The 25,461-nt window shown below is 44.6% G+C and overlaps 2 protein-coding genes across 2 annotated transcripts; one reads left to right on the forward strand and one right to left on the reverse strand.

Annotated features, from left to right (window-relative positions):
* Positions 1-4,021: 4,021 nt before the first annotated feature.
* On the forward strand, positions 4,022-5,557 carry LOC132245691 (feather keratin 4-like). The gene is made up of 2 exons (XM_059718365.1): positions 4,022-4,060; positions 4,942-5,557. The coding sequence occupies exon 2, from the start codon at positions 4,963-4,965 to the stop codon at positions 5,299-5,301; it is 339 nt and encodes a 112-aa protein (XP_059574348.1). The 5' UTR covers positions 4,022-4,060; positions 4,942-4,962; the 3' UTR covers positions 5,302-5,557.
* A 4,274-nt stretch (positions 5,558-9,831) lies between these two features.
* LOC132245768 (scale keratin-like) lies at positions 9,832-12,808 on the reverse strand. The gene is made up of 2 exons (XM_059718633.1): positions 12,726-12,808; positions 9,832-11,511 (listed from the first exon to the last, which is right to left on the reverse strand). Exons 1-2 carry the CDS (start codon positions 12,774-12,776, stop codon positions 10,864-10,866), a joined length of 699 nt encoding a protein of 232 aa, XP_059574616.1. The 5' UTR covers positions 12,777-12,808; the 3' UTR covers positions 9,832-10,863.
* Positions 12,809-25,461: the final 12,653 nt, after the last annotated feature.

Below are 25,461 nucleotides of genomic sequence, written 5' to 3' on the forward strand. Positions count from 1 at the left end.
TCCTGGGGGCAGGAGCTGAGGATGGGTCCTGGGAAGGTGACGACCACTGGGGGTGGGTAGACCACGGCTCTGGAGTCGCCGCAGGACGTGACGCAGGGCTCGTTCCAGGCATTGGCGTATGGCTGAGGGCAGGTCACCTCACAGGGGTTGAAGCAGTGGGAGCTGAGCAGCTGGCGGTTGAAGGACATCTTCCTGCAATGGAGTTGCACCTGAAATACCCAAGGTCAAGTGGCATTAATATAAGGATCAAAGAGACAGCAGAAAAGTACATCTGAAGCAGATATAGGATGATGTTTGAAATCTAGGATGTCTCAAGTCTAACAATGGGTCCCTGTGTCTAACGAGGGGTGTCTCAAGTCTAACAAGGGGAGCCTGTGTCTAAAAAGGTTTAGATCCACTCTTCTAAAGCCTGTCTTCACCAATGCTCACAACCAAACCCTGGCTTCCTGGCAACAGTACAGGGACTCACAAAGTATCTGAGAGTTTTAGCTCAATGAGAGAGATACTTTAGCAGATAAAAAATAACGGAGAAAAGTAAGACTTACTCAGTTCACAAAGGAGGAGAAGTCCAGAGAAGTGCACGGAGCAGTGCTGATGGTGAGCACTTTTATACAGTTCATTAGCCTGTTTGGATCACAGGGCATGTGGCCCTTATTGGTTGCAAAATAATATTTCCCAGCCATGTCATACCTCCACAGGTGCTTTGCATACTGGTTCCAGTTATCAGGCAATGTCTCAGTTCGGAATGGCATGACACACAGGGAGCAGCTTACAGGTGTCCTTGAAGCCTAAAGATCTGGACCAAATTAATCCCTGGTATCATTCCTCTGACTTCACTGGTGTTCAAAAAGAAATAGATATATAAATAAAGTAATGTGCATGTGTGTGTGTGTGTGTGTGTGTGTGTGTGCACGCACATTAAAAAGGAACTAAAAAAGAGGGTGTGGATTTCCATTTTGACATACGAGGGCATGTCCAAGATAGATCACCTACTCAAAATAGTCAGGTTGATACTTGCACACCATTATCCTACAGCTGATGGATGGGGACATTCACTCATTCCTCTATGTTTTATCAGGGCAATTCTAGGCAGCTGTGGTATGGAAAATGGGCAAGAAAATAGCAGAAAAGAGTAAAGAACATATTAGACATCACAGTTCAGCACAAGGCGCTCAGCTCCAGACAGCTTCTTGGAGACAACAGCTAGTTGGGTGGCTAAAGCATGGGACTGGACACAGGAAGCTCCTGTTCACTTTTGGCCCCTACCACAGCTTATCCTGGGACATCTCATGGGGGCAGCTTCTTACAAGAGCTCAGTACTGAATGGATCCTAGTTTATTGATAGATTTTGAAACCCCCTGCATCAGCCTCTCTTGTGTACAACACAGATAACAATTCTTTCTCCCACTGCTGGATACACCTTCATGTTTAGTTCAGGTTGGGCCCATAGGATAGAGTTGGTTTGTTGTTCTGCATCTCTACAGTGCCCAGACCACCAAGCACAGATGTAAGTCACACTATCAAGGTACTACAGGTACTCTAATGATTAATAATGCCACCAACAAAACAGTGCTCATGTTCCTTAGTCAATTCTTCCCTTGAATCAGCGAGTGATGTTACAGAAACACCTCAGCCCATGTCTCAATTATCCTTTTATAAGTCAGACTTAATCACTACCCATAATGATTACCTAGTTCACACGCATTTCGTAAAAAGTAATGGCAATGAAAACGGAAGCTACTTTTTACCTCTTAGAAGGAGAAGTTATAATCTTTACTGGGCTATAAAACTCAATAGCAAGATCCACGATCCTGAATGAGCTGACAAGCATTGGCTTGTAGAAGCGCTGAGTGCTGCCAAGTGGGGCTGTAGTCACTGGGAGCTGGGATTGTATTTGGCAAAGAGAGAACCAGGCCCTATAGGTCTTCCCCATGTTTTACTTCATTTCAGGTTGTCGATTCTGACTTCTGAAGGTTTCACAGCCCTGGGCACACGAGTCTGTCAAGCAATGCTTGGTTGGAACAGGAGCTGAATCATTGGCACCAGGGAGGCACCAAACTGGACCAGCAGCTCTGGCACCAGCAAAGCTGGGGTGAATCCCCATGAATCACTGACAACACATCACAGCAGCCTCAGAAATGCAAATGTTCTGCCCCAGCTAATTTTGCTGGGCAGGTCCAGAGGGGCCAAAGGGGAACACCCAACTGCACGAATACAGCAGTAACACTTGTCCAAGCTGTCATCTCGGGATGTTTCATTCTTCCAGGAAACACTTATAATTTCTGGCTTTATGAAAAATATTTCATCAGGTGCGTGTGTGGCACCCTGTGAATGCCAGGAGAGATGTGGTGTAGGGGGATCCAGAGGAATTTGGAAAGAATTGCTAGGATACAATGAAGTGCACGTATAGACTTTTACCTCTGGGATATCCGCCTCTGGGGAAGGCAGTGATGGCACCGCTCCCCCCTGCAAGTCTTTCCTAGATCAGTAAGGCTGCGTAGCTTGATGGGTGAGCTGGAGGTGTGCTGAGGACACTGTTTTGGTCTGTGGACACTGCCTATTGCCATATATCTAGTGGCACCACTCAAGCTGGGATGCAGTGGGATACAGGAGATCATACCTCCAATCCCCATCAATTGATTTATTGCTTCTGACAGGCACTAATGGCAGCACCTAGGTGCCTACTTGGCAGATAACTGAGCTACAGATTTGAGTCACCACTAAATCTATAAATTGTGCAATAAATCAAGAAAAGAATTATCTATCTATCTATCTATCTATCTATCTATCTATCTATCTATCTATCTATCTATCAGCCTTAATCTGCATGTTTGTCTGTCCATAACGCTTTATTCACGCTCTGACTGCTTGTCTTGGCAGCTAATCAGAGTACTCCAAGATCATTTGGACAGGAGGCAGTGGCAGCAGCGCGGCACCATGACAGCAGGACAAAGGGGACGGACCAGGGGGTGGCGGCAGCGATACAGGGTGCTGGCCAAGGGGGATGGAGGGGACAGCAGGGCAAGCTTTCCTCCAATCCCCCCGCTATTGGGATGCAGTGGTTGTGGTGCAGGGTGCTGGGTGGCAGTGCTCTGTCCCCGCCCATCATTTCAAAGAGGTGTGGGGCAAGTGGGCCCGGCCCCGGTCCCAAAGCGGTGGGTGGGGAGGGGGGTGCAGCATGTCCAGCCCCAAAGCAGTAGGGTTGGGAGGGGTGACCTGGACATGGGCCTCTATCCCTGCCTGCCCTCTATCCCCCGCTTCATTCTTGACAGGCAATTTGCTAGTATTTCAATATCTCTTTAGGAAAAAATAATAAAACTTCCCTGGTGACATTTTCTCCAACTGCAAGCTCTCGTGTCAACATGGGGAAAAAGGGAACATGATGGAAAGAACCACAGGAAGCATCAAGGGGCTCAGAAACTAATGCTTAGCAGCTGTCGCGCTCAGGAAACCTATGAAGCAGGAATAGGGACCCTAACTCTTTCTTCCTGAGAGATTTGGCAGCAAGTTTGTTCTTACCTGCAATAACGTGGGGTATAATACAGCAAGGATTTATAGTGGCACTGAACTCAAATGAGGTGAGGAAACTCACGTAACCACAAAGTGCAACACACCTGCGTACAACAAAGGGACACAAGTCTTTGGAGGAAGAGAGGCCTAGACTTCTCCTTAATGATGCAACTATTCTGTGTTGAATCAGTTTTTAAAATAATTAACCAATAATTCGACTCCTTGCTACTGTAACACTGATGAAGGCAGGGGAATGATACTGGGGATGAACTGGCCAGAACAGGTTTTGGTTGAAAGCCTCCCACTGACTTTGTCATATTCATGCCATATCTTTTGTGCCTGCAAATTGCCCAATAATCAAAACAGCATGCAAAACTCACCCCAGCTTGGGGAGTGACACATGCAGGACATTTTTTCTCATCTGATGAAACGCCCACACACATAAAGGATGTCTCAGTGGCTCCAGGAAGTCCAAGGAAACATATAAAAGCACTTGTAGCTCAGAGCTCTTCTAATCACTCTCTGGCATTTCTCTTCCTGGCTGAACCAAGTAAGTCTTGTTTAAATCTCTATTACTCAACTTTGCAAAATGTTGCTGTAGAAGCTTCAAAACTGAGCTTTGCATTGATACTTTGAGACTTGTTCTGTTGTTGAACACAGACTGTTTTCATAGGAGATCATTTTAGCCATTTTCACCCCCAGGCATTGATGGCAGCAGGTTGTAGAAGTTAAGGGTTGGATTTCCAGATCTACCTGTGGGTTTAGGATTGTTAGGTCCTATTAAAATGAACTGGACATAGAGAATGCAAAATATTGAAAGCTTCCACATATGAACCAAAGCCTTCTCCTAAAAAAAACAACCTTATCTCAAATACAATTGGATATCATAAAGGAAAGCTATAGAGCTCATTTCTGAGCTGACTTGAGGAAAGCATCTTCATCTCCACGGGATGGGGAGGGCTTCAATTATTTCACATATAGAGATAAGGTGCATCAAAACTGACTTCTGCTTTTGGCTTATTAAAGGTGAGTTCACAGAGTGCCTATTCTCCACATTGCTTTTCAGCAACACTGAAACTCCTGGGACTTCCTCAGTTTTGGTTCGGGCTCTTTCTCGAAGTCCCCAAGTGACCCTGAACCAGTCACTGCCTGTCTGTGTCTTAGCAACTCCATTCTCTAGAAGCACATGCACCAGTACTTGTTCTCAGGAGAGGGGCTGCATGGGGCAGCAGAGTGGGAAGCAGGTTCATCACTATTAGGTGGCCTTGACATCCTTTTTTAAAGCGATCAAAGAAAGAGTGAGTGGAATTTGAAAAGAAATGCCTGCGATGGAAAACTGTCTCTTCCTGTCCATCTAGACTTCCATGCAGGACCCTTTGAGGCTCTCACTGCACCCTCTCTTGAGCATTACACTTACCTTGTCTTTTCTAGGTGCAGCTCCATTTCAGAAAGATGTCTTTCAACCGCCAGCTGCTCAGCTCCCGCTGCTACAACCCCTGTGAGGTGACCTGCCCTCAGCCATATGCCAATGCCTGGAACGAGCCCTGCGTCACGTCCTGCGGTGACTCCAGAGCCGTGGTCTACCCACCCCCAGTGGTCGTCACCTTCCCAGGACCCATCCTCAGCTCCTGCCCCCAGGAGAGCTACGTGGGCACCTCGGAGCCGCTCCAGATCGGCAGCTCCTTTGTCTCCAGGGGCTCTGTTGGGTCCGGGAGCTCCTTAGGATGCCTGTCCCCTTACTATTCCCAGCGGTACAATAAGTACCGCTATGGCAACTGCGGGTCCTGTTAAACCTAGCAGGAGAACCCATGGCGCAGGGAACTACACGGAGTGGAAATCAAGACCACCATGAATGCATCGAGGGGCACGGCTTTTGGAAGATCTGAGCATCAATGTTCCCGCTGAAATCAGGGCGCTCTGAGCTGTCTGCACCTCGGAGAGTTTTGGGGCAGATGTTGGCTAAAGCCCTTCCCAATACCTTCTCTGCATGATTATGTCCTGTTACGGCCACTTCTTATTCCCATTAAAGATTGTGCTGCATGGCAAACTCAGTCTCTTGGCCTTCTTTTCCCTTTGGTACTTGAAACCCTCATACTGCCTTGTCCCCTCTTTTGTCCGTGCACTATGAGTTCTCTCTATCAAGTAATCAGGAGCTCTTCTGTCCTAGCGCATTTCCAAGGGGTTTGGTGCTGGGAGCAGGTAGGGCTCAGGTTGTGGCTAGCATACTGTGGCAGAAAATGGCTCCAGTCTTGATTTCCTGTGTTGTAGCAGTCCATGCAATACCACCCGCAGTGTCCTGGGAGACTACAGTATCGTCCAAGTGGTGGACAAGTATAGGAAGCATGGCTGGTTATGTAAGACCACCTATCTCACCCTCAGCCACCTGAGGACCAGGATAGATGGTGCAGAGAAGGGAAGTTCTTGTAACAACTGGAAGCAGGAGCAGGGGGAGGAGAAATTAAATCCCCCAAGCTCCCCTCTCCATATTGCAGGCATCAGCCCCTGTTTGCAGATGCACCATTTAACGTACAGGGCAGCTGTAGGTTACTACACAGCTGGGGCATCTTTCTGAGATGGTGGTAAACCTCTGTGCTCAGACCAGGAATAAAATGAGGGCAGGGTCACATTAGGATGAAGGAAAAGATCCAGATATTCTGCTAATGAGAGCTGCTGAGGAGATTGGAGAGCTCAGTGGGTACCTGGGTATCAGTGCAAAAGGGAATTTGGATTTTGGCCCTTATGTCTCTGCTTCCATGTCCTCCTGGTTTCATTTCTCCATTCACCCCAAATCCCCCTCTAACTCTAATGTTCTTTATTCAGACCCCACCCGATCGCCCCATTTCTCTGGGTCCTCCCCTTGACACTCACTTCATCAACAAAGTTTTCATGGATGCCTTTCCTGCAGGTCACTGCTGTAGTTCGTGACTGTGCTGCCCCCAGCCCTTCCACTCTCCCTCCCTCCTGCTGTTGTTTGAGGTTAGCCTTTTTCCCTAGGGTTTCGTAAATCAGAAAAAAATATTTTTATCTACTAGCCAATGAAACCCCTAACTTCCTTCATTTTACTGTTCTGTTACACCTACATGAATTGGGCAACTTTTCCTGATTTGTAGAAGGAATAATGGCTACACAGATGATGACTCATTTCCCAAACAGCCTTGGGTATTTTAGTGAAACAGCTGGAAGGAGATCCCGGGCACGCCTAGTTCTCATTAGGGTTATTATCTGCAATTACTATTCCATAATTGCTTATCTTCCACAACGGAGACTGGCTTTCCGTTTTGCCAGACGCCGTGCAAACCTGAAATCAGACTGTCTGTGCCCTGAAGAACTGTGACACCAAATAAACAGGTCTGACCGATAGTGGGAGGAAGAGAAGCTTATAGGATTACGGGTACGCTACTGATACCCCAGCGCATAGCTGGTATCAACATCGCCTGCCTGAGCTTGGCAAGGCTTTGGGGACCAGCTTTGCAGATGACCTTTAGGACTCAGGAAGTATTTGTACACTTCCAATTCAATCCTTTAACCACAAAACTGCTCATTTTCTCCACATTCCTCTTCCTAGCTCATTTCTCTCTGCTGAATCAAATTTTTTTTTTTTGTATGCTTGTTTTTTTCCTCCATTTTCTTTTCCATACTCGAGTTTCTCAGAACTGTTCCTATAAAACCCATGGAAAGATGAAGATTCAGGAACAGGGATGGGTCACATGCACTGGCTCCAGTAAATAAATAGCGAGCATTTTGTTACGGACCTCTGGCGCTTCATGCTGGTTTAGAAAATTATAACACAGAGCAGGGCAGGGACAAGGTTGTTAACACATGTTTTCCTCGTTCAGAATTAATCAGAGCATGTCAGCTGCTTCTGTACATTGATGGTATCTGTTGATACATTAATCCTTTGGGAACTTTCAATTGCCTCCCTTGGGGCGGTACACTCACTCATTGCCTTTGATCCACAATAACATATGTGAACTGGGGCTGTGGATACCTGTTAATCAGCTGTATACTTATAAAGTAGGAGTTAGAATCGTAGAATCATGGAAGATTAGGGTTGGAAGGGACCTCGAGAGGTCATTTAGTCCAACCCCCTGCTCAAAGCAGGACTATCCCCAACTACATCATCCCAGACACAGCTTTATCTAGCCAAGTTTTGAAACCCCCCAAGGATGGGGCTTAATTAATTAATTAATTCATTAATGCATTGCATCAGAGCAATGATCATTTCTGCCCTGTGTCACTTTGATAGCATCCAGTTCCAGGTATTTCATGGGGAAAGTTTGGGCACACTAATGTGGTACATTTTTTAAATAAACTACCCTGAATTTCCTCCTCACCCCCCTGACTTAGACCTCAGGAAGGAGGATTTATATCTGACCTTTCCAAACTGGGGCTTTCATTTCTCTATATGAATTATATCGGAAATGACACTAGAGTTGCATTTAGGGACTTGCATCCAGATGCTGATTTCTCTCCTTTTAAATGATTAGTAGGTTCAGATTATCAACTAGTGTAAATTGCTGTGGCTTTGATAAATTCATTACCTTCCCTTGTTGCCTACACATCACATCCTGGGGCTCACTGCAACAGCAGGACTGGTTTGAAAGTCAGTGAGCATCCACCACCATGTGATGACAATCCAGAACTATATGACCCACCGTATGAGCATGAAGATATCCAAAATCACATTGCCTATTGCTTTCTCCAAAGAGGCAGAATTAAAGTTGGATGGCAGAATGGTGCAGGGGATGATAAATGTTAGATATTCCCTGATTTAACCTTTCTGCCAGGTGCTCAAGGCAATACCAAGGGCTAGACTCTGTGTCTCTTGCTGTCTTACTAGACAAATAACCCAATCTCCAGGTTGTGTCCCCACCTAGACCTGTGCACTTGCTTTTGCTCTGGGTAATATAATAAAAATCCCTCAATCACTTTTGGCAGATGGCAGCTTTTCTTTTCCAGCACTCAAATCCTTTGGGAACCAAGAATCCAGGAGTCTTTATTTGGGGCCAGAGAGAACATGCTTGGAAATAATGCAAAAGAGACTGGAATCGGCTCTTCCCAATCTCAGGCTACGTAGCAATGGCCCCAGCATTGCAGGGTATGGTATTAGCTGTCAGTGTTGGGTCAGCATGATTCTCTAATGATACAAGCATAGCCAAACCACTGCAATTTTCACCCTGTTTCATTCAGGGTCACCGACCAATTTAGGGTTGTACAGATGTGACAGATCACAACAGGTGATGTTCACTCCCGGGAGCCAGCTCCCTCTTTCCCTTTTCAAGTGGTTCAAAGTGCTTTGTCCATGCACTTATCACTCCCTCTTGCCCTGGAAATTGCATCCCCTGGTCCAGTCAACCTCAGTATGAGCAAGCTCATCCATGCACAGCAATATAGACTTAGTCTATGTTGTGCAACTCTATCGTGCTTCCTGCCTGATCTCAGATGAACACGGCTCACCACCGCTCTCTGCTCAAATTCTGACAAACAGCTCCACCAGGTGCTACTTCGTTGAGCAGCTCCTAGTTGCAAATCAGTGATTCAGCTTGGCTTTGGCAGATGAGTCAAGCTCATGCATGGTTAATGCACTGCTCTGCTGTTACTGCTGCTTATCTTCAGATTTTCCTCCCATGCCTTTCCCCCTACATAGGGCACAGGATATTCAGCCGGGGAAACTCAGAGCAAACAGAATCCTGTTTGTTGGAACAGAGCTCCTGATCCTAGGAAAGCGAGTCTTCTTCTCCAGACATGAGCCTCACACTAGCTATTTAGAGTTAATGTTTCCCACCCTCTACATTTGGAAGGGTCTAATAACAAGTCTGGGAAACTTAAACTGCATAATCAGGAAGGGTTTGGCAGCAGGTGTCTTTTACTGGTGCAAATCTGGTTCTTATATAATTTAAATCGTATAATTTAAATAGTAAATCCCAACTATGGGGATTGAGTAGGAAGATTAGTGCTGGCTGCCTGCCCACAAGGGAGTTTTGTCCAGAGTTTGTTAAAAAGTAAGGAAAGTGTATGGACTTCCCACTGAGGGAAAGAGCTAAGATGTAACCCATGCTAACCACATACATGTCCCAGACTGAACAGTCATCTTCCTACTCAATAGCATCACCACTGAAAAGTAGCTAACACAGGCCTCTTAGAGGGCCTCCATAGTGCTATCAACCCATAGAAGGCACCAGAGTCCCCTTTCATTAAAGGGCTTGAGTAGCACTTGGGTAAGGCACAACCCACATGCTTGGCCTTGGCCAAGGGAATTATTTCCCACAGAGAGGCTTGTCATTTAGCTGTTGCATAGAAGAGAAAACCAGAAGACTGATATTACATTGCAGCAGAATTTTTAATGCGAACAAGAAGTGGAGTCTACAGTTTTAGAGCACGGTAATACAAAAATAAAGAATATTTCCAGAGCTTCAAGGACTAAAGGCAACACATTTCTCACAAGATGTTCTGCTTTCTTTGTTGCAGTTCTTTGCAGAGTTTGACCATCGCATCCCTTCCCCGCCCCTTAACAAAGTACTTATTTAATCCCAGATGGTTTTTCAATAGGCCAAATCATAGCAGAGAAAGCAAGTACTAAGCAGCTTCTCCATTATACATGTTCTTCAGCAATGCTGGAAGCCACAAGCTAGTGGTACATATTCCTAGAAACACTGGAACAAAAGTGGACTTAGTCTCATAAACAGTAAAGCCCCGTTAAACTACACTGGCAACGCAGAGGGCAATGATTAGCATAGTTGAAATTCTGACCCATTGAATTTATAGCGGGAAAAGTATATAGCTGGAAAAAATAAGCAGAAGTTGTCATGGATCTAAACTGTGACATGCGAAATATATTTAAAGGTAGAGCTGGGCAAAATTTAGCTGAAAATTAATTTTGCTAAAATATACAGGGAATGCAAAACTGTTGCTTTGGGTTGAATTCAGCGAATCATTTTGGCTGTAAAACAAATGCTGAAGGGCTTTGATGTTTTTAAAGGAAGAATTTCATTTCAGAACCACCAAAACATTAGAGTGTTCATTATTTCTCTAATGAAGTTGCTTGACTTTTTGCTTTGATTTTGTTGGTTTTTTGTGTGTTTCTGGTGCTCCTATTTAAAAAGTGACCAAAATTAAAAGACTGAAAACACTTAAGCAAAATTTAGCAACCCTAAACTATCCAATATTTGCCCAGCTGTATGTTAGGGCCTGGTTTTTTTTCAGAGGTGCTTGGCATTTACTGCTCCTCTGACTTCAGTAGGAACAGGGGATGCTCAGCACTTCTAAAAGCCAGGCCCCACTGCTTGTTCATGAATCTGTGCCTTGTTTTCCGTTTCCTGATTATTCTCTGTGCCATGGATGTTCTTGCTGGGTTTAACATGGTCCACAGCTTCCATAGCGGTACTTACTGTACCGGCGGGAATAGTAAGGCGATGAATATCCACCACCATATGATGACAATCCAGAACCGTATGACCCACCGTATGAGCCATAACCACAGATAGGGCCCCCAAAACCACAGAAAGGGCCTTCATAACCCAGAGACCCTCCAGAACCAAGATAGCTTCCATAACCCAGAGATCCCCCTCCATAACCCAGAGATCCCCCTCCATAACCCAGAAACCCCCCTCCATAACCCAGAGACCCCCCTCCATAACCCAGAGATCCCCCTCCATAACCCAGAGACCCCCCTCCATAACCCAGATAGCCTCTAGAGCCCAGATTGCCTCTGTAACCAAATCCAGCACCAAAGGAGCTCCCAGAACCAAATGAGCCGCCATTAACTTCTGGTAAAGAGGTTCCCACGTAGCTCTCTTGAGGGCAGGAGGCAAGGATGGGTCCTGGAAAGGTGACAACAACTGGGGGTGGGTGGACCACGGCTCTGGAGTCACCGCAGGATTTCACACAGGGCTCGTTCCAGGCATCAGCATATGGCCGCGGGCACACCACATCACATGGGGGACGGGGCTGGTAACAGCACAGGGCCCCGGTTAAAGTCATCGTGCTGCAATGGAGATACAGCTAAAAAGAAACCAAAGGAAGAAGAGGAACCGTGAGAGCAGAGAAGTGCTGGAACATCCTCCAGTAGAAACAGCAGGGCAAAAACTGAACCCAGTTAAGGGTGAAACTCAGTCATTTTTTGTGAGCATTTAGTCCTATGTGCCTACATAATGCATAACTGGGAAGCTCAAAGCTAAGCATGACAGTAGGGCAATGTTCTCAGGGACGTTGATGGAGATATTGCTCTCTTCGGACAAACAGAAAGAACAATAATAGACTGCCCATTAAACACACCCCACCTTATTCCTCCTTTTCGTGTCTTGAAACATAGATAAAATTCTCCAGAGCACTTACATGGAAACTTAGCATTGTAGAAGTCTCTGCACTAACAAATATAGTGTAAAAATAGACAACTGTTGTCCTTGGTTCATACAAAGGGCAGCTGAAGCAGAGAAAGGCAGGCCCATACTCAGTCACTTCAGGAGCCAGTGGAAGAGCTTGGAATGAACCTTTCACTCGTGTTAGGTTTACTGGCTATACACTGAATTGCTGTATCACTAAGAACCCCTGAATAAGAACAGGTCCCCATTGCATTGGTTATATGACAAACCCAAATTGGGGCTTTGATCTAGACTCTGCCAAAAGTTTACAGCCTGGTTTAGTGGTGGTGCAATGTTAGCAATACCAATCCCTTCCTTAGAGTTTCTCCTGGTCAAAGAAATGCCTAGATTCCCTGCGGTTGGAATGGTTTCCAGTGACAGCTGCCAGGCTACACTGACTGAAACCAGCTGAAGATATGGGTCTAACAGTGGTATCATACGAATAAAGAACAGAAAAGCAGTGGTTTGTATGAAAGCCAATTTCCATCATTGCATGCATGAAATCTCCCAGCTGGTGCAAAGCAGCATTGAAGTCTTCTCTGTCCAAATCAGTTGAGGATTTGGACACTCTACATATTCTGAAAATAGCTTCAAAAAATAGTCTCCTGCATCAAAGCACTTTTAAGGTGAGACTCTTCAAAGCTAGCCAAGGAATTTGAACATCCTATGCCCAGTTAAGAATAACTCTTACATGACTTTGAAAGTCCAGATCTTAACTTTGAAAGCCTCCTACTGCAACGAACTCATTGCAGAAGGATTCTTAATAACGAGAACAGTATTTGTATAGGATGCGGAAAAAAACTCCCCCTAGAGTGACAGTTCAGCAGTTTTAAAGAGGAGTCAAATGGATCTTACCCAGTTCTCTAGAGAGGCGAAGTCAAAAGAAGAGAAGTAGTTGAAGAGCATTCAGTTGCTCGCTCTTTTATACAGTTCCCCAAACTGCCTGAGGGATTCAAGGCATCTTTGTAAATGATTATTTTATTTTGTTACAAAACAGACTTTGCTGCAAGTGCTATTCCTTCCATTGGTGTAATCCTTTTTTGCTCATTGTGATTGCTAGATAATTCTGAGCCCTGCAGACAACATATGCACGTATAACCCTGCACTTTCCTTTCATCTCAAGTCCATAGTAATAATTTGCATTGTTTGGGTGACTTTGGAGGAGTTGCAATGGGAATGAAACCACCTTCATCATCAGTTCTTTGAATAATTTGATTGAACAAAAGCTCATAGTCAGGTTTCATAGCACTAATTTTATTTTAGCGCTTTAAATGCAGACCTGTATCTAATGGGGGAAATGTGAAATCTACCCTGGTAACATCTATGCTGGTAGGAGGCTTTTTCATACTTCATATCCTCAGCCTGAACTATGCAGGGTGGGCTGGTGGAAACTTAGAAGTATCTTTCCAGTGATCTGAATTGGTTTCAGATCAGTGCAGCCTTCACTCCTGGCTAAGGACCAGGGATTTATGCACCACTTATATCTTTGAAGTGGAATGGAAGGGGTGCCCAGGCTGGCTCCTGCAGGATGGATGTCACCATATGATCATCACATATTGAGTTCTGAAGGGACCGTCAGTCCCATAAATCAAAGCTTTTGACCCAAAAACCATGGGCAACCACAGAACAGGAAATCTGCAGGCCAGATACTGTCAGTCTGCTTCTGGGCTATGGTTAAAGGTAGAAGTGGGCAAAATAGTGCAGTGTTTTATGAAGACTTAAAATCCTGAAGGCAGTGCCCTGTTGATAACCCACCAAAGATGGCTTTCTTGGGAAGTAGGACTAACTGAAGTCTCTATAAAGTAGAGTCTCCATGCCTTCTTGGATCTGTTCATCAGGTCCTGTATCCTTTCTCCACGATGGTCAGTACCCAATGCATCAGAGATATCAAGGTGGTAGATACTTAGCTACTATTATATTAGTGAAGCTCTAAGGGAAAAAAATACAAATGAATAGCTTGATACCCTCCAAGAGTTAGCATTTAATACCCCATGTAATAAATGAGTAGACTGAAGAAGAGAGAGGTTACTGATGTGCAAAAGATGTCTCCAGGCATGCATCAAAGCACAAGGTCACTCACATTTTCAAGCTTCCAGCCTTTTTTAGTGCCCAGCTTTGAGACACTGTAAAAGGTTTGCTGTAAGTCCTCCGTCTCCGCACTTTGAAGTGCATGTGACCAACGATCTGGAGCTAGGACTTCTGAGCCCAAAAATTCTCAAGTGGGACTGCTAGACTCTTTAGGTTTTTTTGAGTACCTTTACTTCAGTTCTCTAGGCGTCTTAGTGAAAGACATAGAAATCTCAAACTGGAGGCTTCAATATATCAGCAGTCATGTCTAAAGAGCAAGTTCAGTAGAAAGAAAAAGGCAGTAGAAAGAAAAGATTATCATCAACAGGTGCTGAAAAATATATTTTGTGAAATACAAGGTTAAATCAGCTGCTGGCTTAATTAGAGCAGGGCAATGGAGCCACATGGACTTACACAATTTCGTGATATGTCCCATAACTTTTAAAAATCCATTTTTTGAAAAAAATGCATATTGACTTTTTAAAGAAAATAAAAGAATCCTGAACCCCCAGGGGGTAAATGGTGAGCTTAGGAAAATGTCACATCCAACTTTATCATACATGCTCTTAAATTGTAACCATTACTCACTAATAGTTGTTTTGCTCCCACAAAGTATTATTAATATTATTATAGTATAGCACTTTGCATGTGTAACATAGTAATCATGATAGAAACCTTTGAAGGCCTTTGTTCTGAGGAAGCCTCATAACATCCCAGATGAGTGATATTGCCCAAGGCAGCCTTCCAAATATACAGCATAATTTAAGAATCACTTATGCCATTAAGATTTAAATCTAAATTAAATTAGCAGAAAATAAGTATGCAAACAAATAAAGAGAGGAATGCATGGAGTCATTGCAGCAAATAATTCTGAGTCTGCTCAGCTCAGCATAAGGTATCATCTGTCATGACAGGCAGATCCCAATGCCCGGATGCAGAGAGAAACATGCCATCCAGCCAGGCCAGGTCTGCACAGGCAGCTTGCAACTATCATCAAAACTGACTCTGGGCAGCCTGTTCCAGTGATCAGAGCCCCAGTGAGTTCCTGAGAAGGAGGAAAGGACAATATAGGCCCTGACTATATGGAGGGATTAGAGAAGAATAACAAGTGTGAAGCCTTCTCTTGGAGACAATCCAGCGGAGGGCAACAAAAATGGTTATGGGGCTGGGTACATGACTTCTGAGGAGAGGTTGGGGGAACTGGGATTTGATAGCAGCCTTCAACTACCTGAAGGGGGACTCCAAAGAGGATGGAACTGAGCTGTTTTTAGTGGTGGCAGATGACAGAACAAGGTGCAATGGTCTCAAGTTGCAGCAAGGGAAGTTGTGGTTACATATTAGAAAAGACTTCCTCACTAGGAGGGTAATAAAGCACTGGGACAGGTTACCCAGAGAGGTTCTGGAGTGTCCATGCTTGGATGTTTTTAAGATCCAGGTAGAGAAAGCCTTGGCTGGGATTTTGGGGTTTCATAGATTCATAGATTCATAGATGTTAGGGTCGGAAGGGACCTCAATAGATCATCAAGTCCGACCCCCTGCATAAGCAGGAAAGAGTGCTGGGTCTAGATGACCCCAGCTAGATACTCGTCTAACCTCCTCTTGAAGACCCCCAGGGTAGGGGAGAGCACCACCTCCCTTGGGAGCCCGTTCCAGACCTTGGCCACTCGAACTGTGAAGAAGTTCTTCCTAATGTCCAGTCTAAATCTGCTCTCTGCTAGCTTGTGGCCATTGTTTCTTGTAACCCCCGGGGGCACCTTGGTGAATAAATCCTCACCAATTCCCTTCTGTGTCCCCGTGATGAACTTATAGGCAGCCACAAGGTCGCCTCTCAACCTTCTCTTGTGGAGGCTGAAAAGGTCCAGTTTCTCTAGTCTCTCCTCGTAGGGCTTGGTCTGCAGGCCCTTGACCATATGAGTTGCCCTTCGCTGTACCCTCTCCAGGTTATCCGCATCCTTCTTGAAGTGCGGCGCCCAGAATTGCATGCAGTACTCCAACTGCGGTCTGACCAACGCCCGATAGAGGGGAAGTATCACCTCCCTGGACCTATTTGTCATGCATCTGCTGATGCACGATAAAGTGCCATTGGCTTTTCTGATGGATGGGTTGGTCTTGCTTTGTGCAGGGGGTTGGACTAGATGTGACCTCCTGAGGTCCCTTCCCACCCTCAATTTCTGTGATTCTATGACTAGAAAAGAGGTCACATTTAGATTTGGCTTAGCTAATTCAGGTAGAAGGCGGGGTAGATTTGCACCTTATAGACTAACCAAAGTGTGTGTCTTTGTGTATGCATATACATACCTACAAACATAGCACAAGGTTTTGCGAGCTGAAGCTCACTTCAGCAGACGCTGACTACTTGACTTCAGACTAACATGGCTAACTAGGTCTCTTAGCTCACCTTGGCTCAGTCTGAACAAAAATCCACTACTTATAACAAATGCAAGGCTTTGCGTTCTTCCAGAACAGACACAGGAAGAAGAAAAGTGCTGGTAGCACAATTAGAATGTCAGTCAAAGGAAATTAATTATTTAATTTAGAAAACCTTTTAGATGTTTCTGGACGATGATGCTTTCTATGACACCTTTGAGCGCCAGGCTGTCCAGAAACATATGCTTCCCTTATGCCAGCCCAATAGGCCATTGGGACTCAAGTAAACCTTTGACATTTAAAAAAAAAAAATTTTTTTTTTCTAAGAGCAGCATTCATATGCCCTGAACAGTTATCTTTTTTAAAAAGCGTAAGACCTACTTAATAATTGAAAGAAGGTAATTACTTCTAAACCACAAGGAAATAATATTTAGGGCAGGAAAACATAGTCAAGTTCAAAGCCTTTTAATTATTTCTTGTAGCTTAGAGATTTTGTAACTACAGCCCTCTAGGAAAAAAAAAAAAAACAATTTTCACTTTAGCTTGAGGACTAAAATATATGTAACATTGTCAAAATTCACCTGTGTATAGGATGTTTGCACAGCGCTAATAGGAACCAAAGTGGCCTGAGTCTCCTCTTATTTCAAGACAATAACAGCTTTTGAATACTGTAAATTCCTGGAGTTGGCCCTCTGTTCAGAGATATAGCACCTACTCCAAAGTGATGTGTTTCATAGGACTGTAGGAAAATAGGGATAGAAGGGGCTTCATGATGTCACCTAGTCCAGGCACACATTCAAGTCAAGATCATCCCTGACTAAGCTATTCTTCCTCCGTTGCAGCTATGGAGTTTGACAACCCAGTTGCATATTCAACCTGTGGTGGGACAAAAAGGGGTGCTACTATGCTGAGCCACTGCCTCACCGTGCCCAACTAAAACCCGCCTTGGGTGTCTCCCCTGGGGTACCGACGTCTGACCATCCCCCTTCCTGGAGCACACCTGCAAGCCTAGGGTAATCACTGCCACCACCCGGGCCTTGGTCCCTGGTACATAGACCCTGCAGACCTTGGGGGTGCTCAGCCCACCGTGGTATTTTGGGGTGCTTCTTTTAGTCTGAAGCATTCACAAGTTCTGTACTGGAGGAAAGAAAAAAGTCATGCCCCGCTTAGCTAGCTCAGGGGAGGGAGCTAATAAAGGCTAGTCTCTCCCTCTTAAGCATCCACAGTGAGGCATGCTGTAGCAGGTAGCTTTATTGGTTATGGAGGGGGAAGATGAGGAAGGGGTACATGACACAGGAGTATTGAAAGTAAAACAACATGAGCAAAACAGAATGGGCTTGTTGGCCTTTTGTAACACGTGGCTAAAGTTACATGACCCTAAATTACTGGCTAAATTTCAAGTAAGTTAGCCACACGATCATCCAGAGACTGATGCAACTCCGGAAGCTTTTTGCTTGTTTCAGTATCCCAAAATGACTGACCTCCCCCAAGATGGAGTGACCCCTTTTATAACCTTTTTAACCTCATCACTAAGTTCCAACCAAAAATAGGGACTATATGATGCAGACCAATCCTTTTAAAAGTCATCAGCATCCTCAGGTGAAGGGATCAGGCTCACACAGGTTGTTCGGTGGGAAACTCAGAACAAAGGAAGAGTGAGCTCCCCTCTCCATATGCAATTATTACAACCCAGTCACTTAGCTTGGCCAGGTGGATCCAGCAGCCAGAGTCTGAAGACAGAGGGGGGCTGTGCAGACTCAGAGCAGGGAGGCAGATGAAAAGGGTTTGTTTGTTTGTTTGTTTGTTTGTTTCACACAACCATTTTAAGTTGTTTTACCCCTGCCTAGGAAATGAACTGCTCAGCAGCACAGAAGTGGAAAGGGATCTCGGAGTCCTAGTGGACTCCAAGATGAACATGAGTCGGCAGTGTGACGAAGCCATCAGAAAAGCTAATGGCACTTTATCGTGCATCAGCAGATGCATGACAAACGGAGCCAAGGAGGTGATACTTCCCCTCTATCGGGCGCTGGTCAGACCGCAGTTGGAGTACTGCGTGCAATTCTGGGCGCCGCACTTCAAGAGGGATGCGGATAACCTGGAGAGGGTCCAGAGAAGGGCCACTCATATGGTTAAGGGCTTGCAGGCCAAGCCCTATGAGGAGAGACTGGGGCACCTGGACCTCTTCAGCCTCCGCAAGAGAAGGTTGAGAGGCGACCTTGTGGCTGCCTATAAGTTCATCATGGGGGCACAGAAGGGAATTGGTGAGTATTTATTCACCAAGGCGCCCCCAGGGGTTACAAGAAATAATGGCTGCAAGCTAGCAGACAGCAGATTTAGACTGGACATTAGGAAGAACTTCTTCACAGTTCGAGTGACCAAGGTCTGGAACGGGCTCCCAAGGGAGGTGGTGCTCTCCCCTACCCTGGGGGTCTTCAAGAGGAGGTTAGATAGGCATCTGGCTGGGGGTCCTCTGAACCCAGCACACTTTCCTGCCTATGCAGGGGGTTGGACTCGATGATCTATTGAGGTTCCTTCCGACCCTAACATCTATGAATCTATATGTGGGGGGAATATCTGTGGTTTAATGCTAACAGTCTTGGCCAGGATGAATCCGTGCATGAGTCCCTAGAACGAAATGAGCTGCTGATCACAGGAGTCCTAAGGATCCCCTTCCATATTGCTGGGGGAAAGAAGCATTGTTTGGTGTGGGGAATTTTGCAAACAGTGGTGGGGAAAGATCACCACCTTCACGTTGTGGCAGGGCCTCATGGATGACTTGTTGTCACATTAGCAGAAGCTGTTGGTTGCAACGCTAAATTTGATCATTACTCAGCTGTCCATAAGAAAGTGGAGATAAACCTGAACTACACAACAGAGATCTGCAGGTCAATCAGTGAAATGCATGTTTCAGAGTTCAGAATGATTTTTTCATGACAATTTCTAGGCCAAGCCTAGACTTGACCCAAGCTGACTTGGGAAGACGGCAGCAGAGCTCAGATTGGGACTCAAATACCCCGTGAATTACTTATCATTTGATTTCCAGTAGCTTCTAGATGCCCTAACTGAGGTTGGGGATTGAGTGAAGCTAAATATTGTACAAAGAAAGTGTATGGGTTGTTTCCTTTCTTGAACAGATTTCAGTATGAACAGAAAATTACAGTGCGCAGAACTGTGGGGCTACTATAAATATTAATACCAATAAATATTAATATTAATAATGATGTTAGTTGCTAACCATTGATAACTATAAGAAGAAGAAGAATTATTACCAGTCAATGTCAGCAATGTTATTAACTAATAGTAGTTTTTATACTACTAATATTATCTTTGTTGACATTTAGTCTCCGCTTTCTAACCGCATCCGTTCATCGTCGTAGCGCAACATTTTGGTTTTTACAAGCCAGAAACATTTGTCCGTACAAAATACTAAAGAGGAGGTATCTGCTCAACTGGTTTAAATGATCATACTTCCACTGAGTTTGATGGAGCTTTGTCAGCTGACTCTATCTGAAGACATACATCGAAGCTTGCAAGTTATAACCCTGTGAGCATCAGATCAGTGGGCCATCTAAACCAGAATCGCATCTCTCATTGTGCCTAGCATGAGATATTTTAGAGGAAATATAAAAGCCATGAAGTGGGATAAGCTGTCCAAATGGTGAATTTTAGCCAGATGACTTTTAACTTAGAAGCTACCTGTGGCCTGATAAAAGAACAAGTCAGCTGAAGCTCTAACTAAATACTTAAATATTGCTATCCACTAGCAAAGTAGCGACTCTACTACTGAATCTACCCTGCCTTCTCATTGCGAAGAATATCGAAGTGCTGCTGCAGCATTCAATCCCCAGTAAAGTTTGGTACTAAAATGATATTTAAAGAGACTGGAGTCAAATCATGGGCTTGATTCCAAGGAGAATATGTTAAAAAAAAAGGGAGTTGCAAAAACCCTGTCTTATAACTATGTTGATCTGAAATGCTTTTGATTGCTTTATTCAAGGAAGTCTCAGAACACCTTCCTCCTAATTTGGGGATAATTTATGTTGTAAAAGCCACAGATTAATTGAATAAATGAGCAGTAATAATGTAAAATTAACAAAGAAAGGAAATTAATATGGTCTTTGTGGGAAAGTTTGGCTTTAGCTGCTGAAGTGTGAGGCATCCTTTGGGCTGACTGGGGGATGGCAAGGTGAAAATAGCTATTCAGAGAGAAATATCATCCAGGACATGTAGATCTAGACATACAGCACATTTTCTCACATACAACACACACCTTTTCTAGGCTAAAAAAAAAAAAAAGCTGCAGCAAATTGCGGTGCGCATTATATGTGAGAAATACAGTAAGGGCAGTCTGTGCACCCCAGCTGCTGCTACTCTGTTTCCTACTGCAAAGAAAGATTTTTTTCCCCTCTTTATTTTGCCTTTCAAAACCAAGGTGCGTAGTTTAGTTTGGAATGTGTTGTATGTAAGAAAATGCAGTCTCCTGCTCCAAGTCTCTATCTCAGCTACAAAGGAGCTCCACAATTCTGGGAGCTATATACCCCTCTATCCTTATTCCCAGCCCCATCAGCTAAATAAATGTGGCCCCTTTCGAAGACAAGACCTGCTCTAAAACTGTCAAGCTTCATAAAAGCATGCATTCGGTGTCACCCAGAATGAAATGCCCCTTCAGCACATGGTTGTGCCCAAATCCAAGCCATTTTACACTAGCTGAGTACTTGACCTGACAATTTTAAAAATTGCAGACAAAGGCAATGCTGCTTTTTAATTAACATGGAGTAGCCTCGAATTCCAAGACTGGGAGACCTGTTTAGAGGAACAACATGGATACCATATTTTAAGGTGAAACTATTACTCAGTGTTGGGGTGTGGTACTGCAGGAACAGAGTTATTAACAGTGTAATCACACAGCAGGTTTTGTTGTGTTGTTTTTTTTTTCCTTTTGCATGTGCAACACAGTCACAAGTGTTTGTGAAACCCTTTGAAGTTTTCTGTTCCGGGAAAGCCTTGAAACTTCCCACGTAAGTGCTATAGCCCTGGGGATCACAGCAATGACACATGGAAATCTGGAGATAAAGTATGGCACAAAGACAACAAGTTTATTAAACAATAAGGATGCAAACAAAGGAAGGCAGGATAAACAATTTTTGTGGGAAAAAGTTTTGAAGCTACTCAGCTGAAGTCTGAGATGCTCATTGTCCTGAGCTTTTTCCAAAGCCAAAATCATAGGATCATACAAAATGAGGGTTGGAAGGGACCTCAGGAGGTCATTTTAGTCCAACCCCCTGCTCAAAGCAGGACCAGCCCCAACTATATCGACCCAGTAGGGCTTTAAAAACCTCCAAGAAGGGAGATGCTACAACCTCTCTAGATAACCCATTCTAGTGCTTCACCACCCTCCTAGTGAGAAAGTTTTTTTTTCCTAATATCCAACCTAAACCTCCCTTGCTGCAACTTGAGACCATTGCTCCTTGTTCTGTCATGGTTCTGTCAAAATGGGTCCATTGCTCACACTCATCTGGTTATATGGAGTTTCCTTCCCATAGAGAGCATTGAAATTAGGCATCAATCTATATGAACCTGCACTTATGTGGTGTCTTCAGCTGAATGGATTGTCATGTGTGTAGGGTGCAGGCAGGATGGAATAAATGATTTATACACATTGGTGTATCTGCACCCTGGGGTCCTGTACTAGAGTTAACAACTGCACATGGAAAATCACAGTTAGTAATTTAAGGGAAAATCCAAGAGACTTTAACCAAAAATCACACTTGTCAATTAACGTTTTGCTCTGGGCAGGTTGCTGAAAACCTTTAACATGCACATTTCTGCCAGCAGTCTCCATTCCGCTTGCACTGACTTGCTGCACAGCAGTTTTCTTTAAGACCTGGCTAGCAGACATTGCCTTTTTTACTGTTCACAGCCCTTTCCCAAAGCACAGACATGGTTCAGATTTATTCGGAGCAAGTCCTCTGTCCTACAACACAGAAACATTCCAGGAGGAAAATATATAATGGAGAGGTGGAGGCAACTTATATAGCTCAAGTGCAACTGACCTTTCAGAGTGTGTTCAGATTTATTTTGAAACCAAGCACCTTAAGGGGTCCATTTCCTGAACTAATTAACAAAAATGTAAATGAATGAAGGAGGGAGAAAGATGCAACCCCTGTAGTCAAGGGTGGTGGAAGCTGCCCAAGCAGAGCCTGACTCCCTCTTTCTCCAAGGTCATTGTATCTACCCACTGGGCATGTCTACATGTGCATTTACTGTGCAGTAAACTACTGCATAGTAAGTGGTTTTTAGACTGGTGTCTACACATGAAGCCATTAAAACACAGTAATGCTGTGTGTGGACTGACTTGAGACTAAAGTTAGTCCCAAGTTAGTCCATACACACAGATTTAATGCCCAGTAAGGCATCTAGACATGTGTTACTGTGCAGTAACCAATCAGGAGTAAATCTGACAACTGCATGATGCAGGTATAAAATGTATGCCCAAATTAGCATAAATCACCATAATTACTATGCAGTACAGGCATGCATGTGTAGATGTGTGCCCATACTGTGCAGTAATTTTTAGTTACTGTGCAGTAACCTAAATTACTGCGCAGTAAATGTGCATGTGTAGACGCCACCAGTTAGTCATACCACATGGTTAATCCAGACTCTTCACCCAAATTGAGAGGATTAGAATCACCCCTGGGATCGATTCAGGTTTGTTTTCCCCAGTGAAACTCTGGGTCTCGGAGACAAAGTCTTCCAGCCATGGGAGATCTATGTCCCTCCCTTGTCATCATCCTGGCCTGAACATTTCATGAATGTGGCATCACCCTCCCTGTGAAGACTGTTGCAAAATTATAAGGAAGTGAACTGAGGAAACTTGAGTAGAACCTTAGCATGGCTCCACAGAAAAGAAATGCAAGGCCATGTCCATATTTAGGTGCCTAGCACCTAGATAGTTGTACAAACTCACATGGATTAGGTAGCTAAAGAGATCTGCCCTTTTGTGTTAAGGCAATATTTCTACCACAACAACTTCTGTTCATGAGGTGTATACTTCTTCCATCTCCCAAGGATTTGAGAGCCAACAGTGTGCCCTACAGCCCTGTCTCCCAGGAATGGGGAACATAGGAGGAGAAAGTCAGTGGTTCTTTGCTCCTCTTCCAGGTCAGGGAAAGGGATGGATGGCAAATGAAAGACACAATATATGGCACTGAGTGCATACATCCAAGCTGGGTTGTGATTGGGGCAGCCATCCTGGAAAGCCCTACGAACACCAGGCCACATAAAGGTGTCTATGATTGAGAGATCCAAATCACGCATCATGTTTGAAAAGCTCAGCCTGAATTCCTCCAAACCATATTCCTTCCCCACATGCTATCCTTCCTCTCTCTTTTGACAATCAAGGTGCACTCAAAAAAGTCAGAGGAGATCATTAAACATCAAGGCAGGCAACAGGCCCCTTGCTAAATACATATTCAGACATGCCACAAAGGAGAGAGTTCATCCTTTTGCAACAGCAAATGTAGTAGAAGAAGTCACAGAGGGCAGAGCTGGAATGTAGGGCCTGATTCAAAGAAGAATTAGACAAACTTGTAGAGGACAAGTCCATTCGGAGTTCTTACCTGGATCACCGATGCATCTTTGGAGATCCCAAACCAAGGACAGTTGATTCTAGAGAAGGTACAACAAGGGATGGGTCACACCAGAAATGACTTATTCATATGTTCTCCTTCTAAAGCATCTGCTACTGTTGGAGATAGCATAGTGGACTAACTGGCATTTCTTATGTTATGTTCTCAGCAGGTAACAGTTCACGTAGCATCGGTGAAGTTGATGGAACTGTGCCAACTTAGACCAGTAAACAATAAAAATTATGAAAAGAAATGTATAGCTACTTACCAGCAAAACACCTCCCACCCTCCAAATCCAAAGCTATGGATCTTGACTTCATTAGAATAATGACATAGATTTCATAAATTGTTTTGGGTTGGAAGGGAACTCAGTAGATCATTGAGACCAACCCCCCCACCCTGGCCAGGAAAGAGTGCTGGGGTCAGATGACCCCAGCCAGGTGTTTTTCCAGTTTTCTTTTAAAGACCCCCAAGGCAGGGGAGAGCACCTCCTCACTTGGAAAATCATCCCAGATTCTGGTAACCCTTACCGTGAAGAAGTTCTTCCTGATGTCCAACCTAAATCTGCTCTCTGTTAGTTTGTGGCTGTTGTTTCTAGATACTCCAAGGAGCCCCCTAGTAAACAGAGTATCTCCTATCCCTTCTGTTATGAAGGCTGAAGAGATCCAGGTCCCTCAATCTTTCCTCGTAGGACCTTACCTGCAGGCCCTTAACCATAGGAGAGGCCCTCCTCTGGACCCTCTCAAGGTTACCCACATCCCTCTTGAAGCGTAGCTCTCAAAACTGGATGCAGTACTCCAGCTGCTACCTTACCAATGCCGCGTAGAGGGAAGTATCACCTCCTTGGACCTGCTTGTGATGCACCTGTAAATGGATGACAGAGTGCAGTTAGATCTATTGACCACTTTGTCATATTGACGACTCATGTTCATCTTTGAGTCAACTATGACTCTGAGATCCCTTTCTGCTGCTGTGCTGCAGAGAGGATCCTCCCCCAGCCTGTAAGTGTGTTGGTAATTCCTTCTCCCTAGGTGCAGCACTTCACACTTATCTTTGTTAAACTGCATCCTATTTTATTCTGTCCATTTCTCCAGCCTGTGCAAAACCACCTAAATCAGTTCCCTGCCCTCCAGTGTTTTTACTTTGCCCCATAATTTGGTGTCATCCATGAATTTGGACCATGTGCTCTCCATGCCCTCGTCCAAGTCACTGATGAAGATATTGAACAGCACTGTCAATGGACCGAGCTTTGAGGGAACCTGCTGCCCACATCTTTCCAAGTCGATACCGATCCATCCACCACCACTCTCTGGGTGCAACCCATTAGTCAATTGACCACCCACCTGACTGTGAAATCATCTAAGTCACGCCCACTTAGGGTTTTTTTAGTGAGAATGGGATGTGACACCGTATCAAAGGCTTTTTTAAAATCCAAGTATATGACATCCACCTCGACTCCTGCGCCTAAGCAGTTTGCAGTTTCTGGTCATAAAAAAGAAATGAGGTTTGTCAGGCAGGAGCTACCT

Source organism: Alligator mississippiensis, chromosome 15 (assembly GCF_030867095.1).
Source record: "Alligator mississippiensis isolate rAllMis1 chromosome 15, rAllMis1, whole genome shotgun sequence".
NCBI lineage: Eukaryota > Metazoa > Chordata > Crocodylia > Alligatoridae > Alligator > Alligator mississippiensis.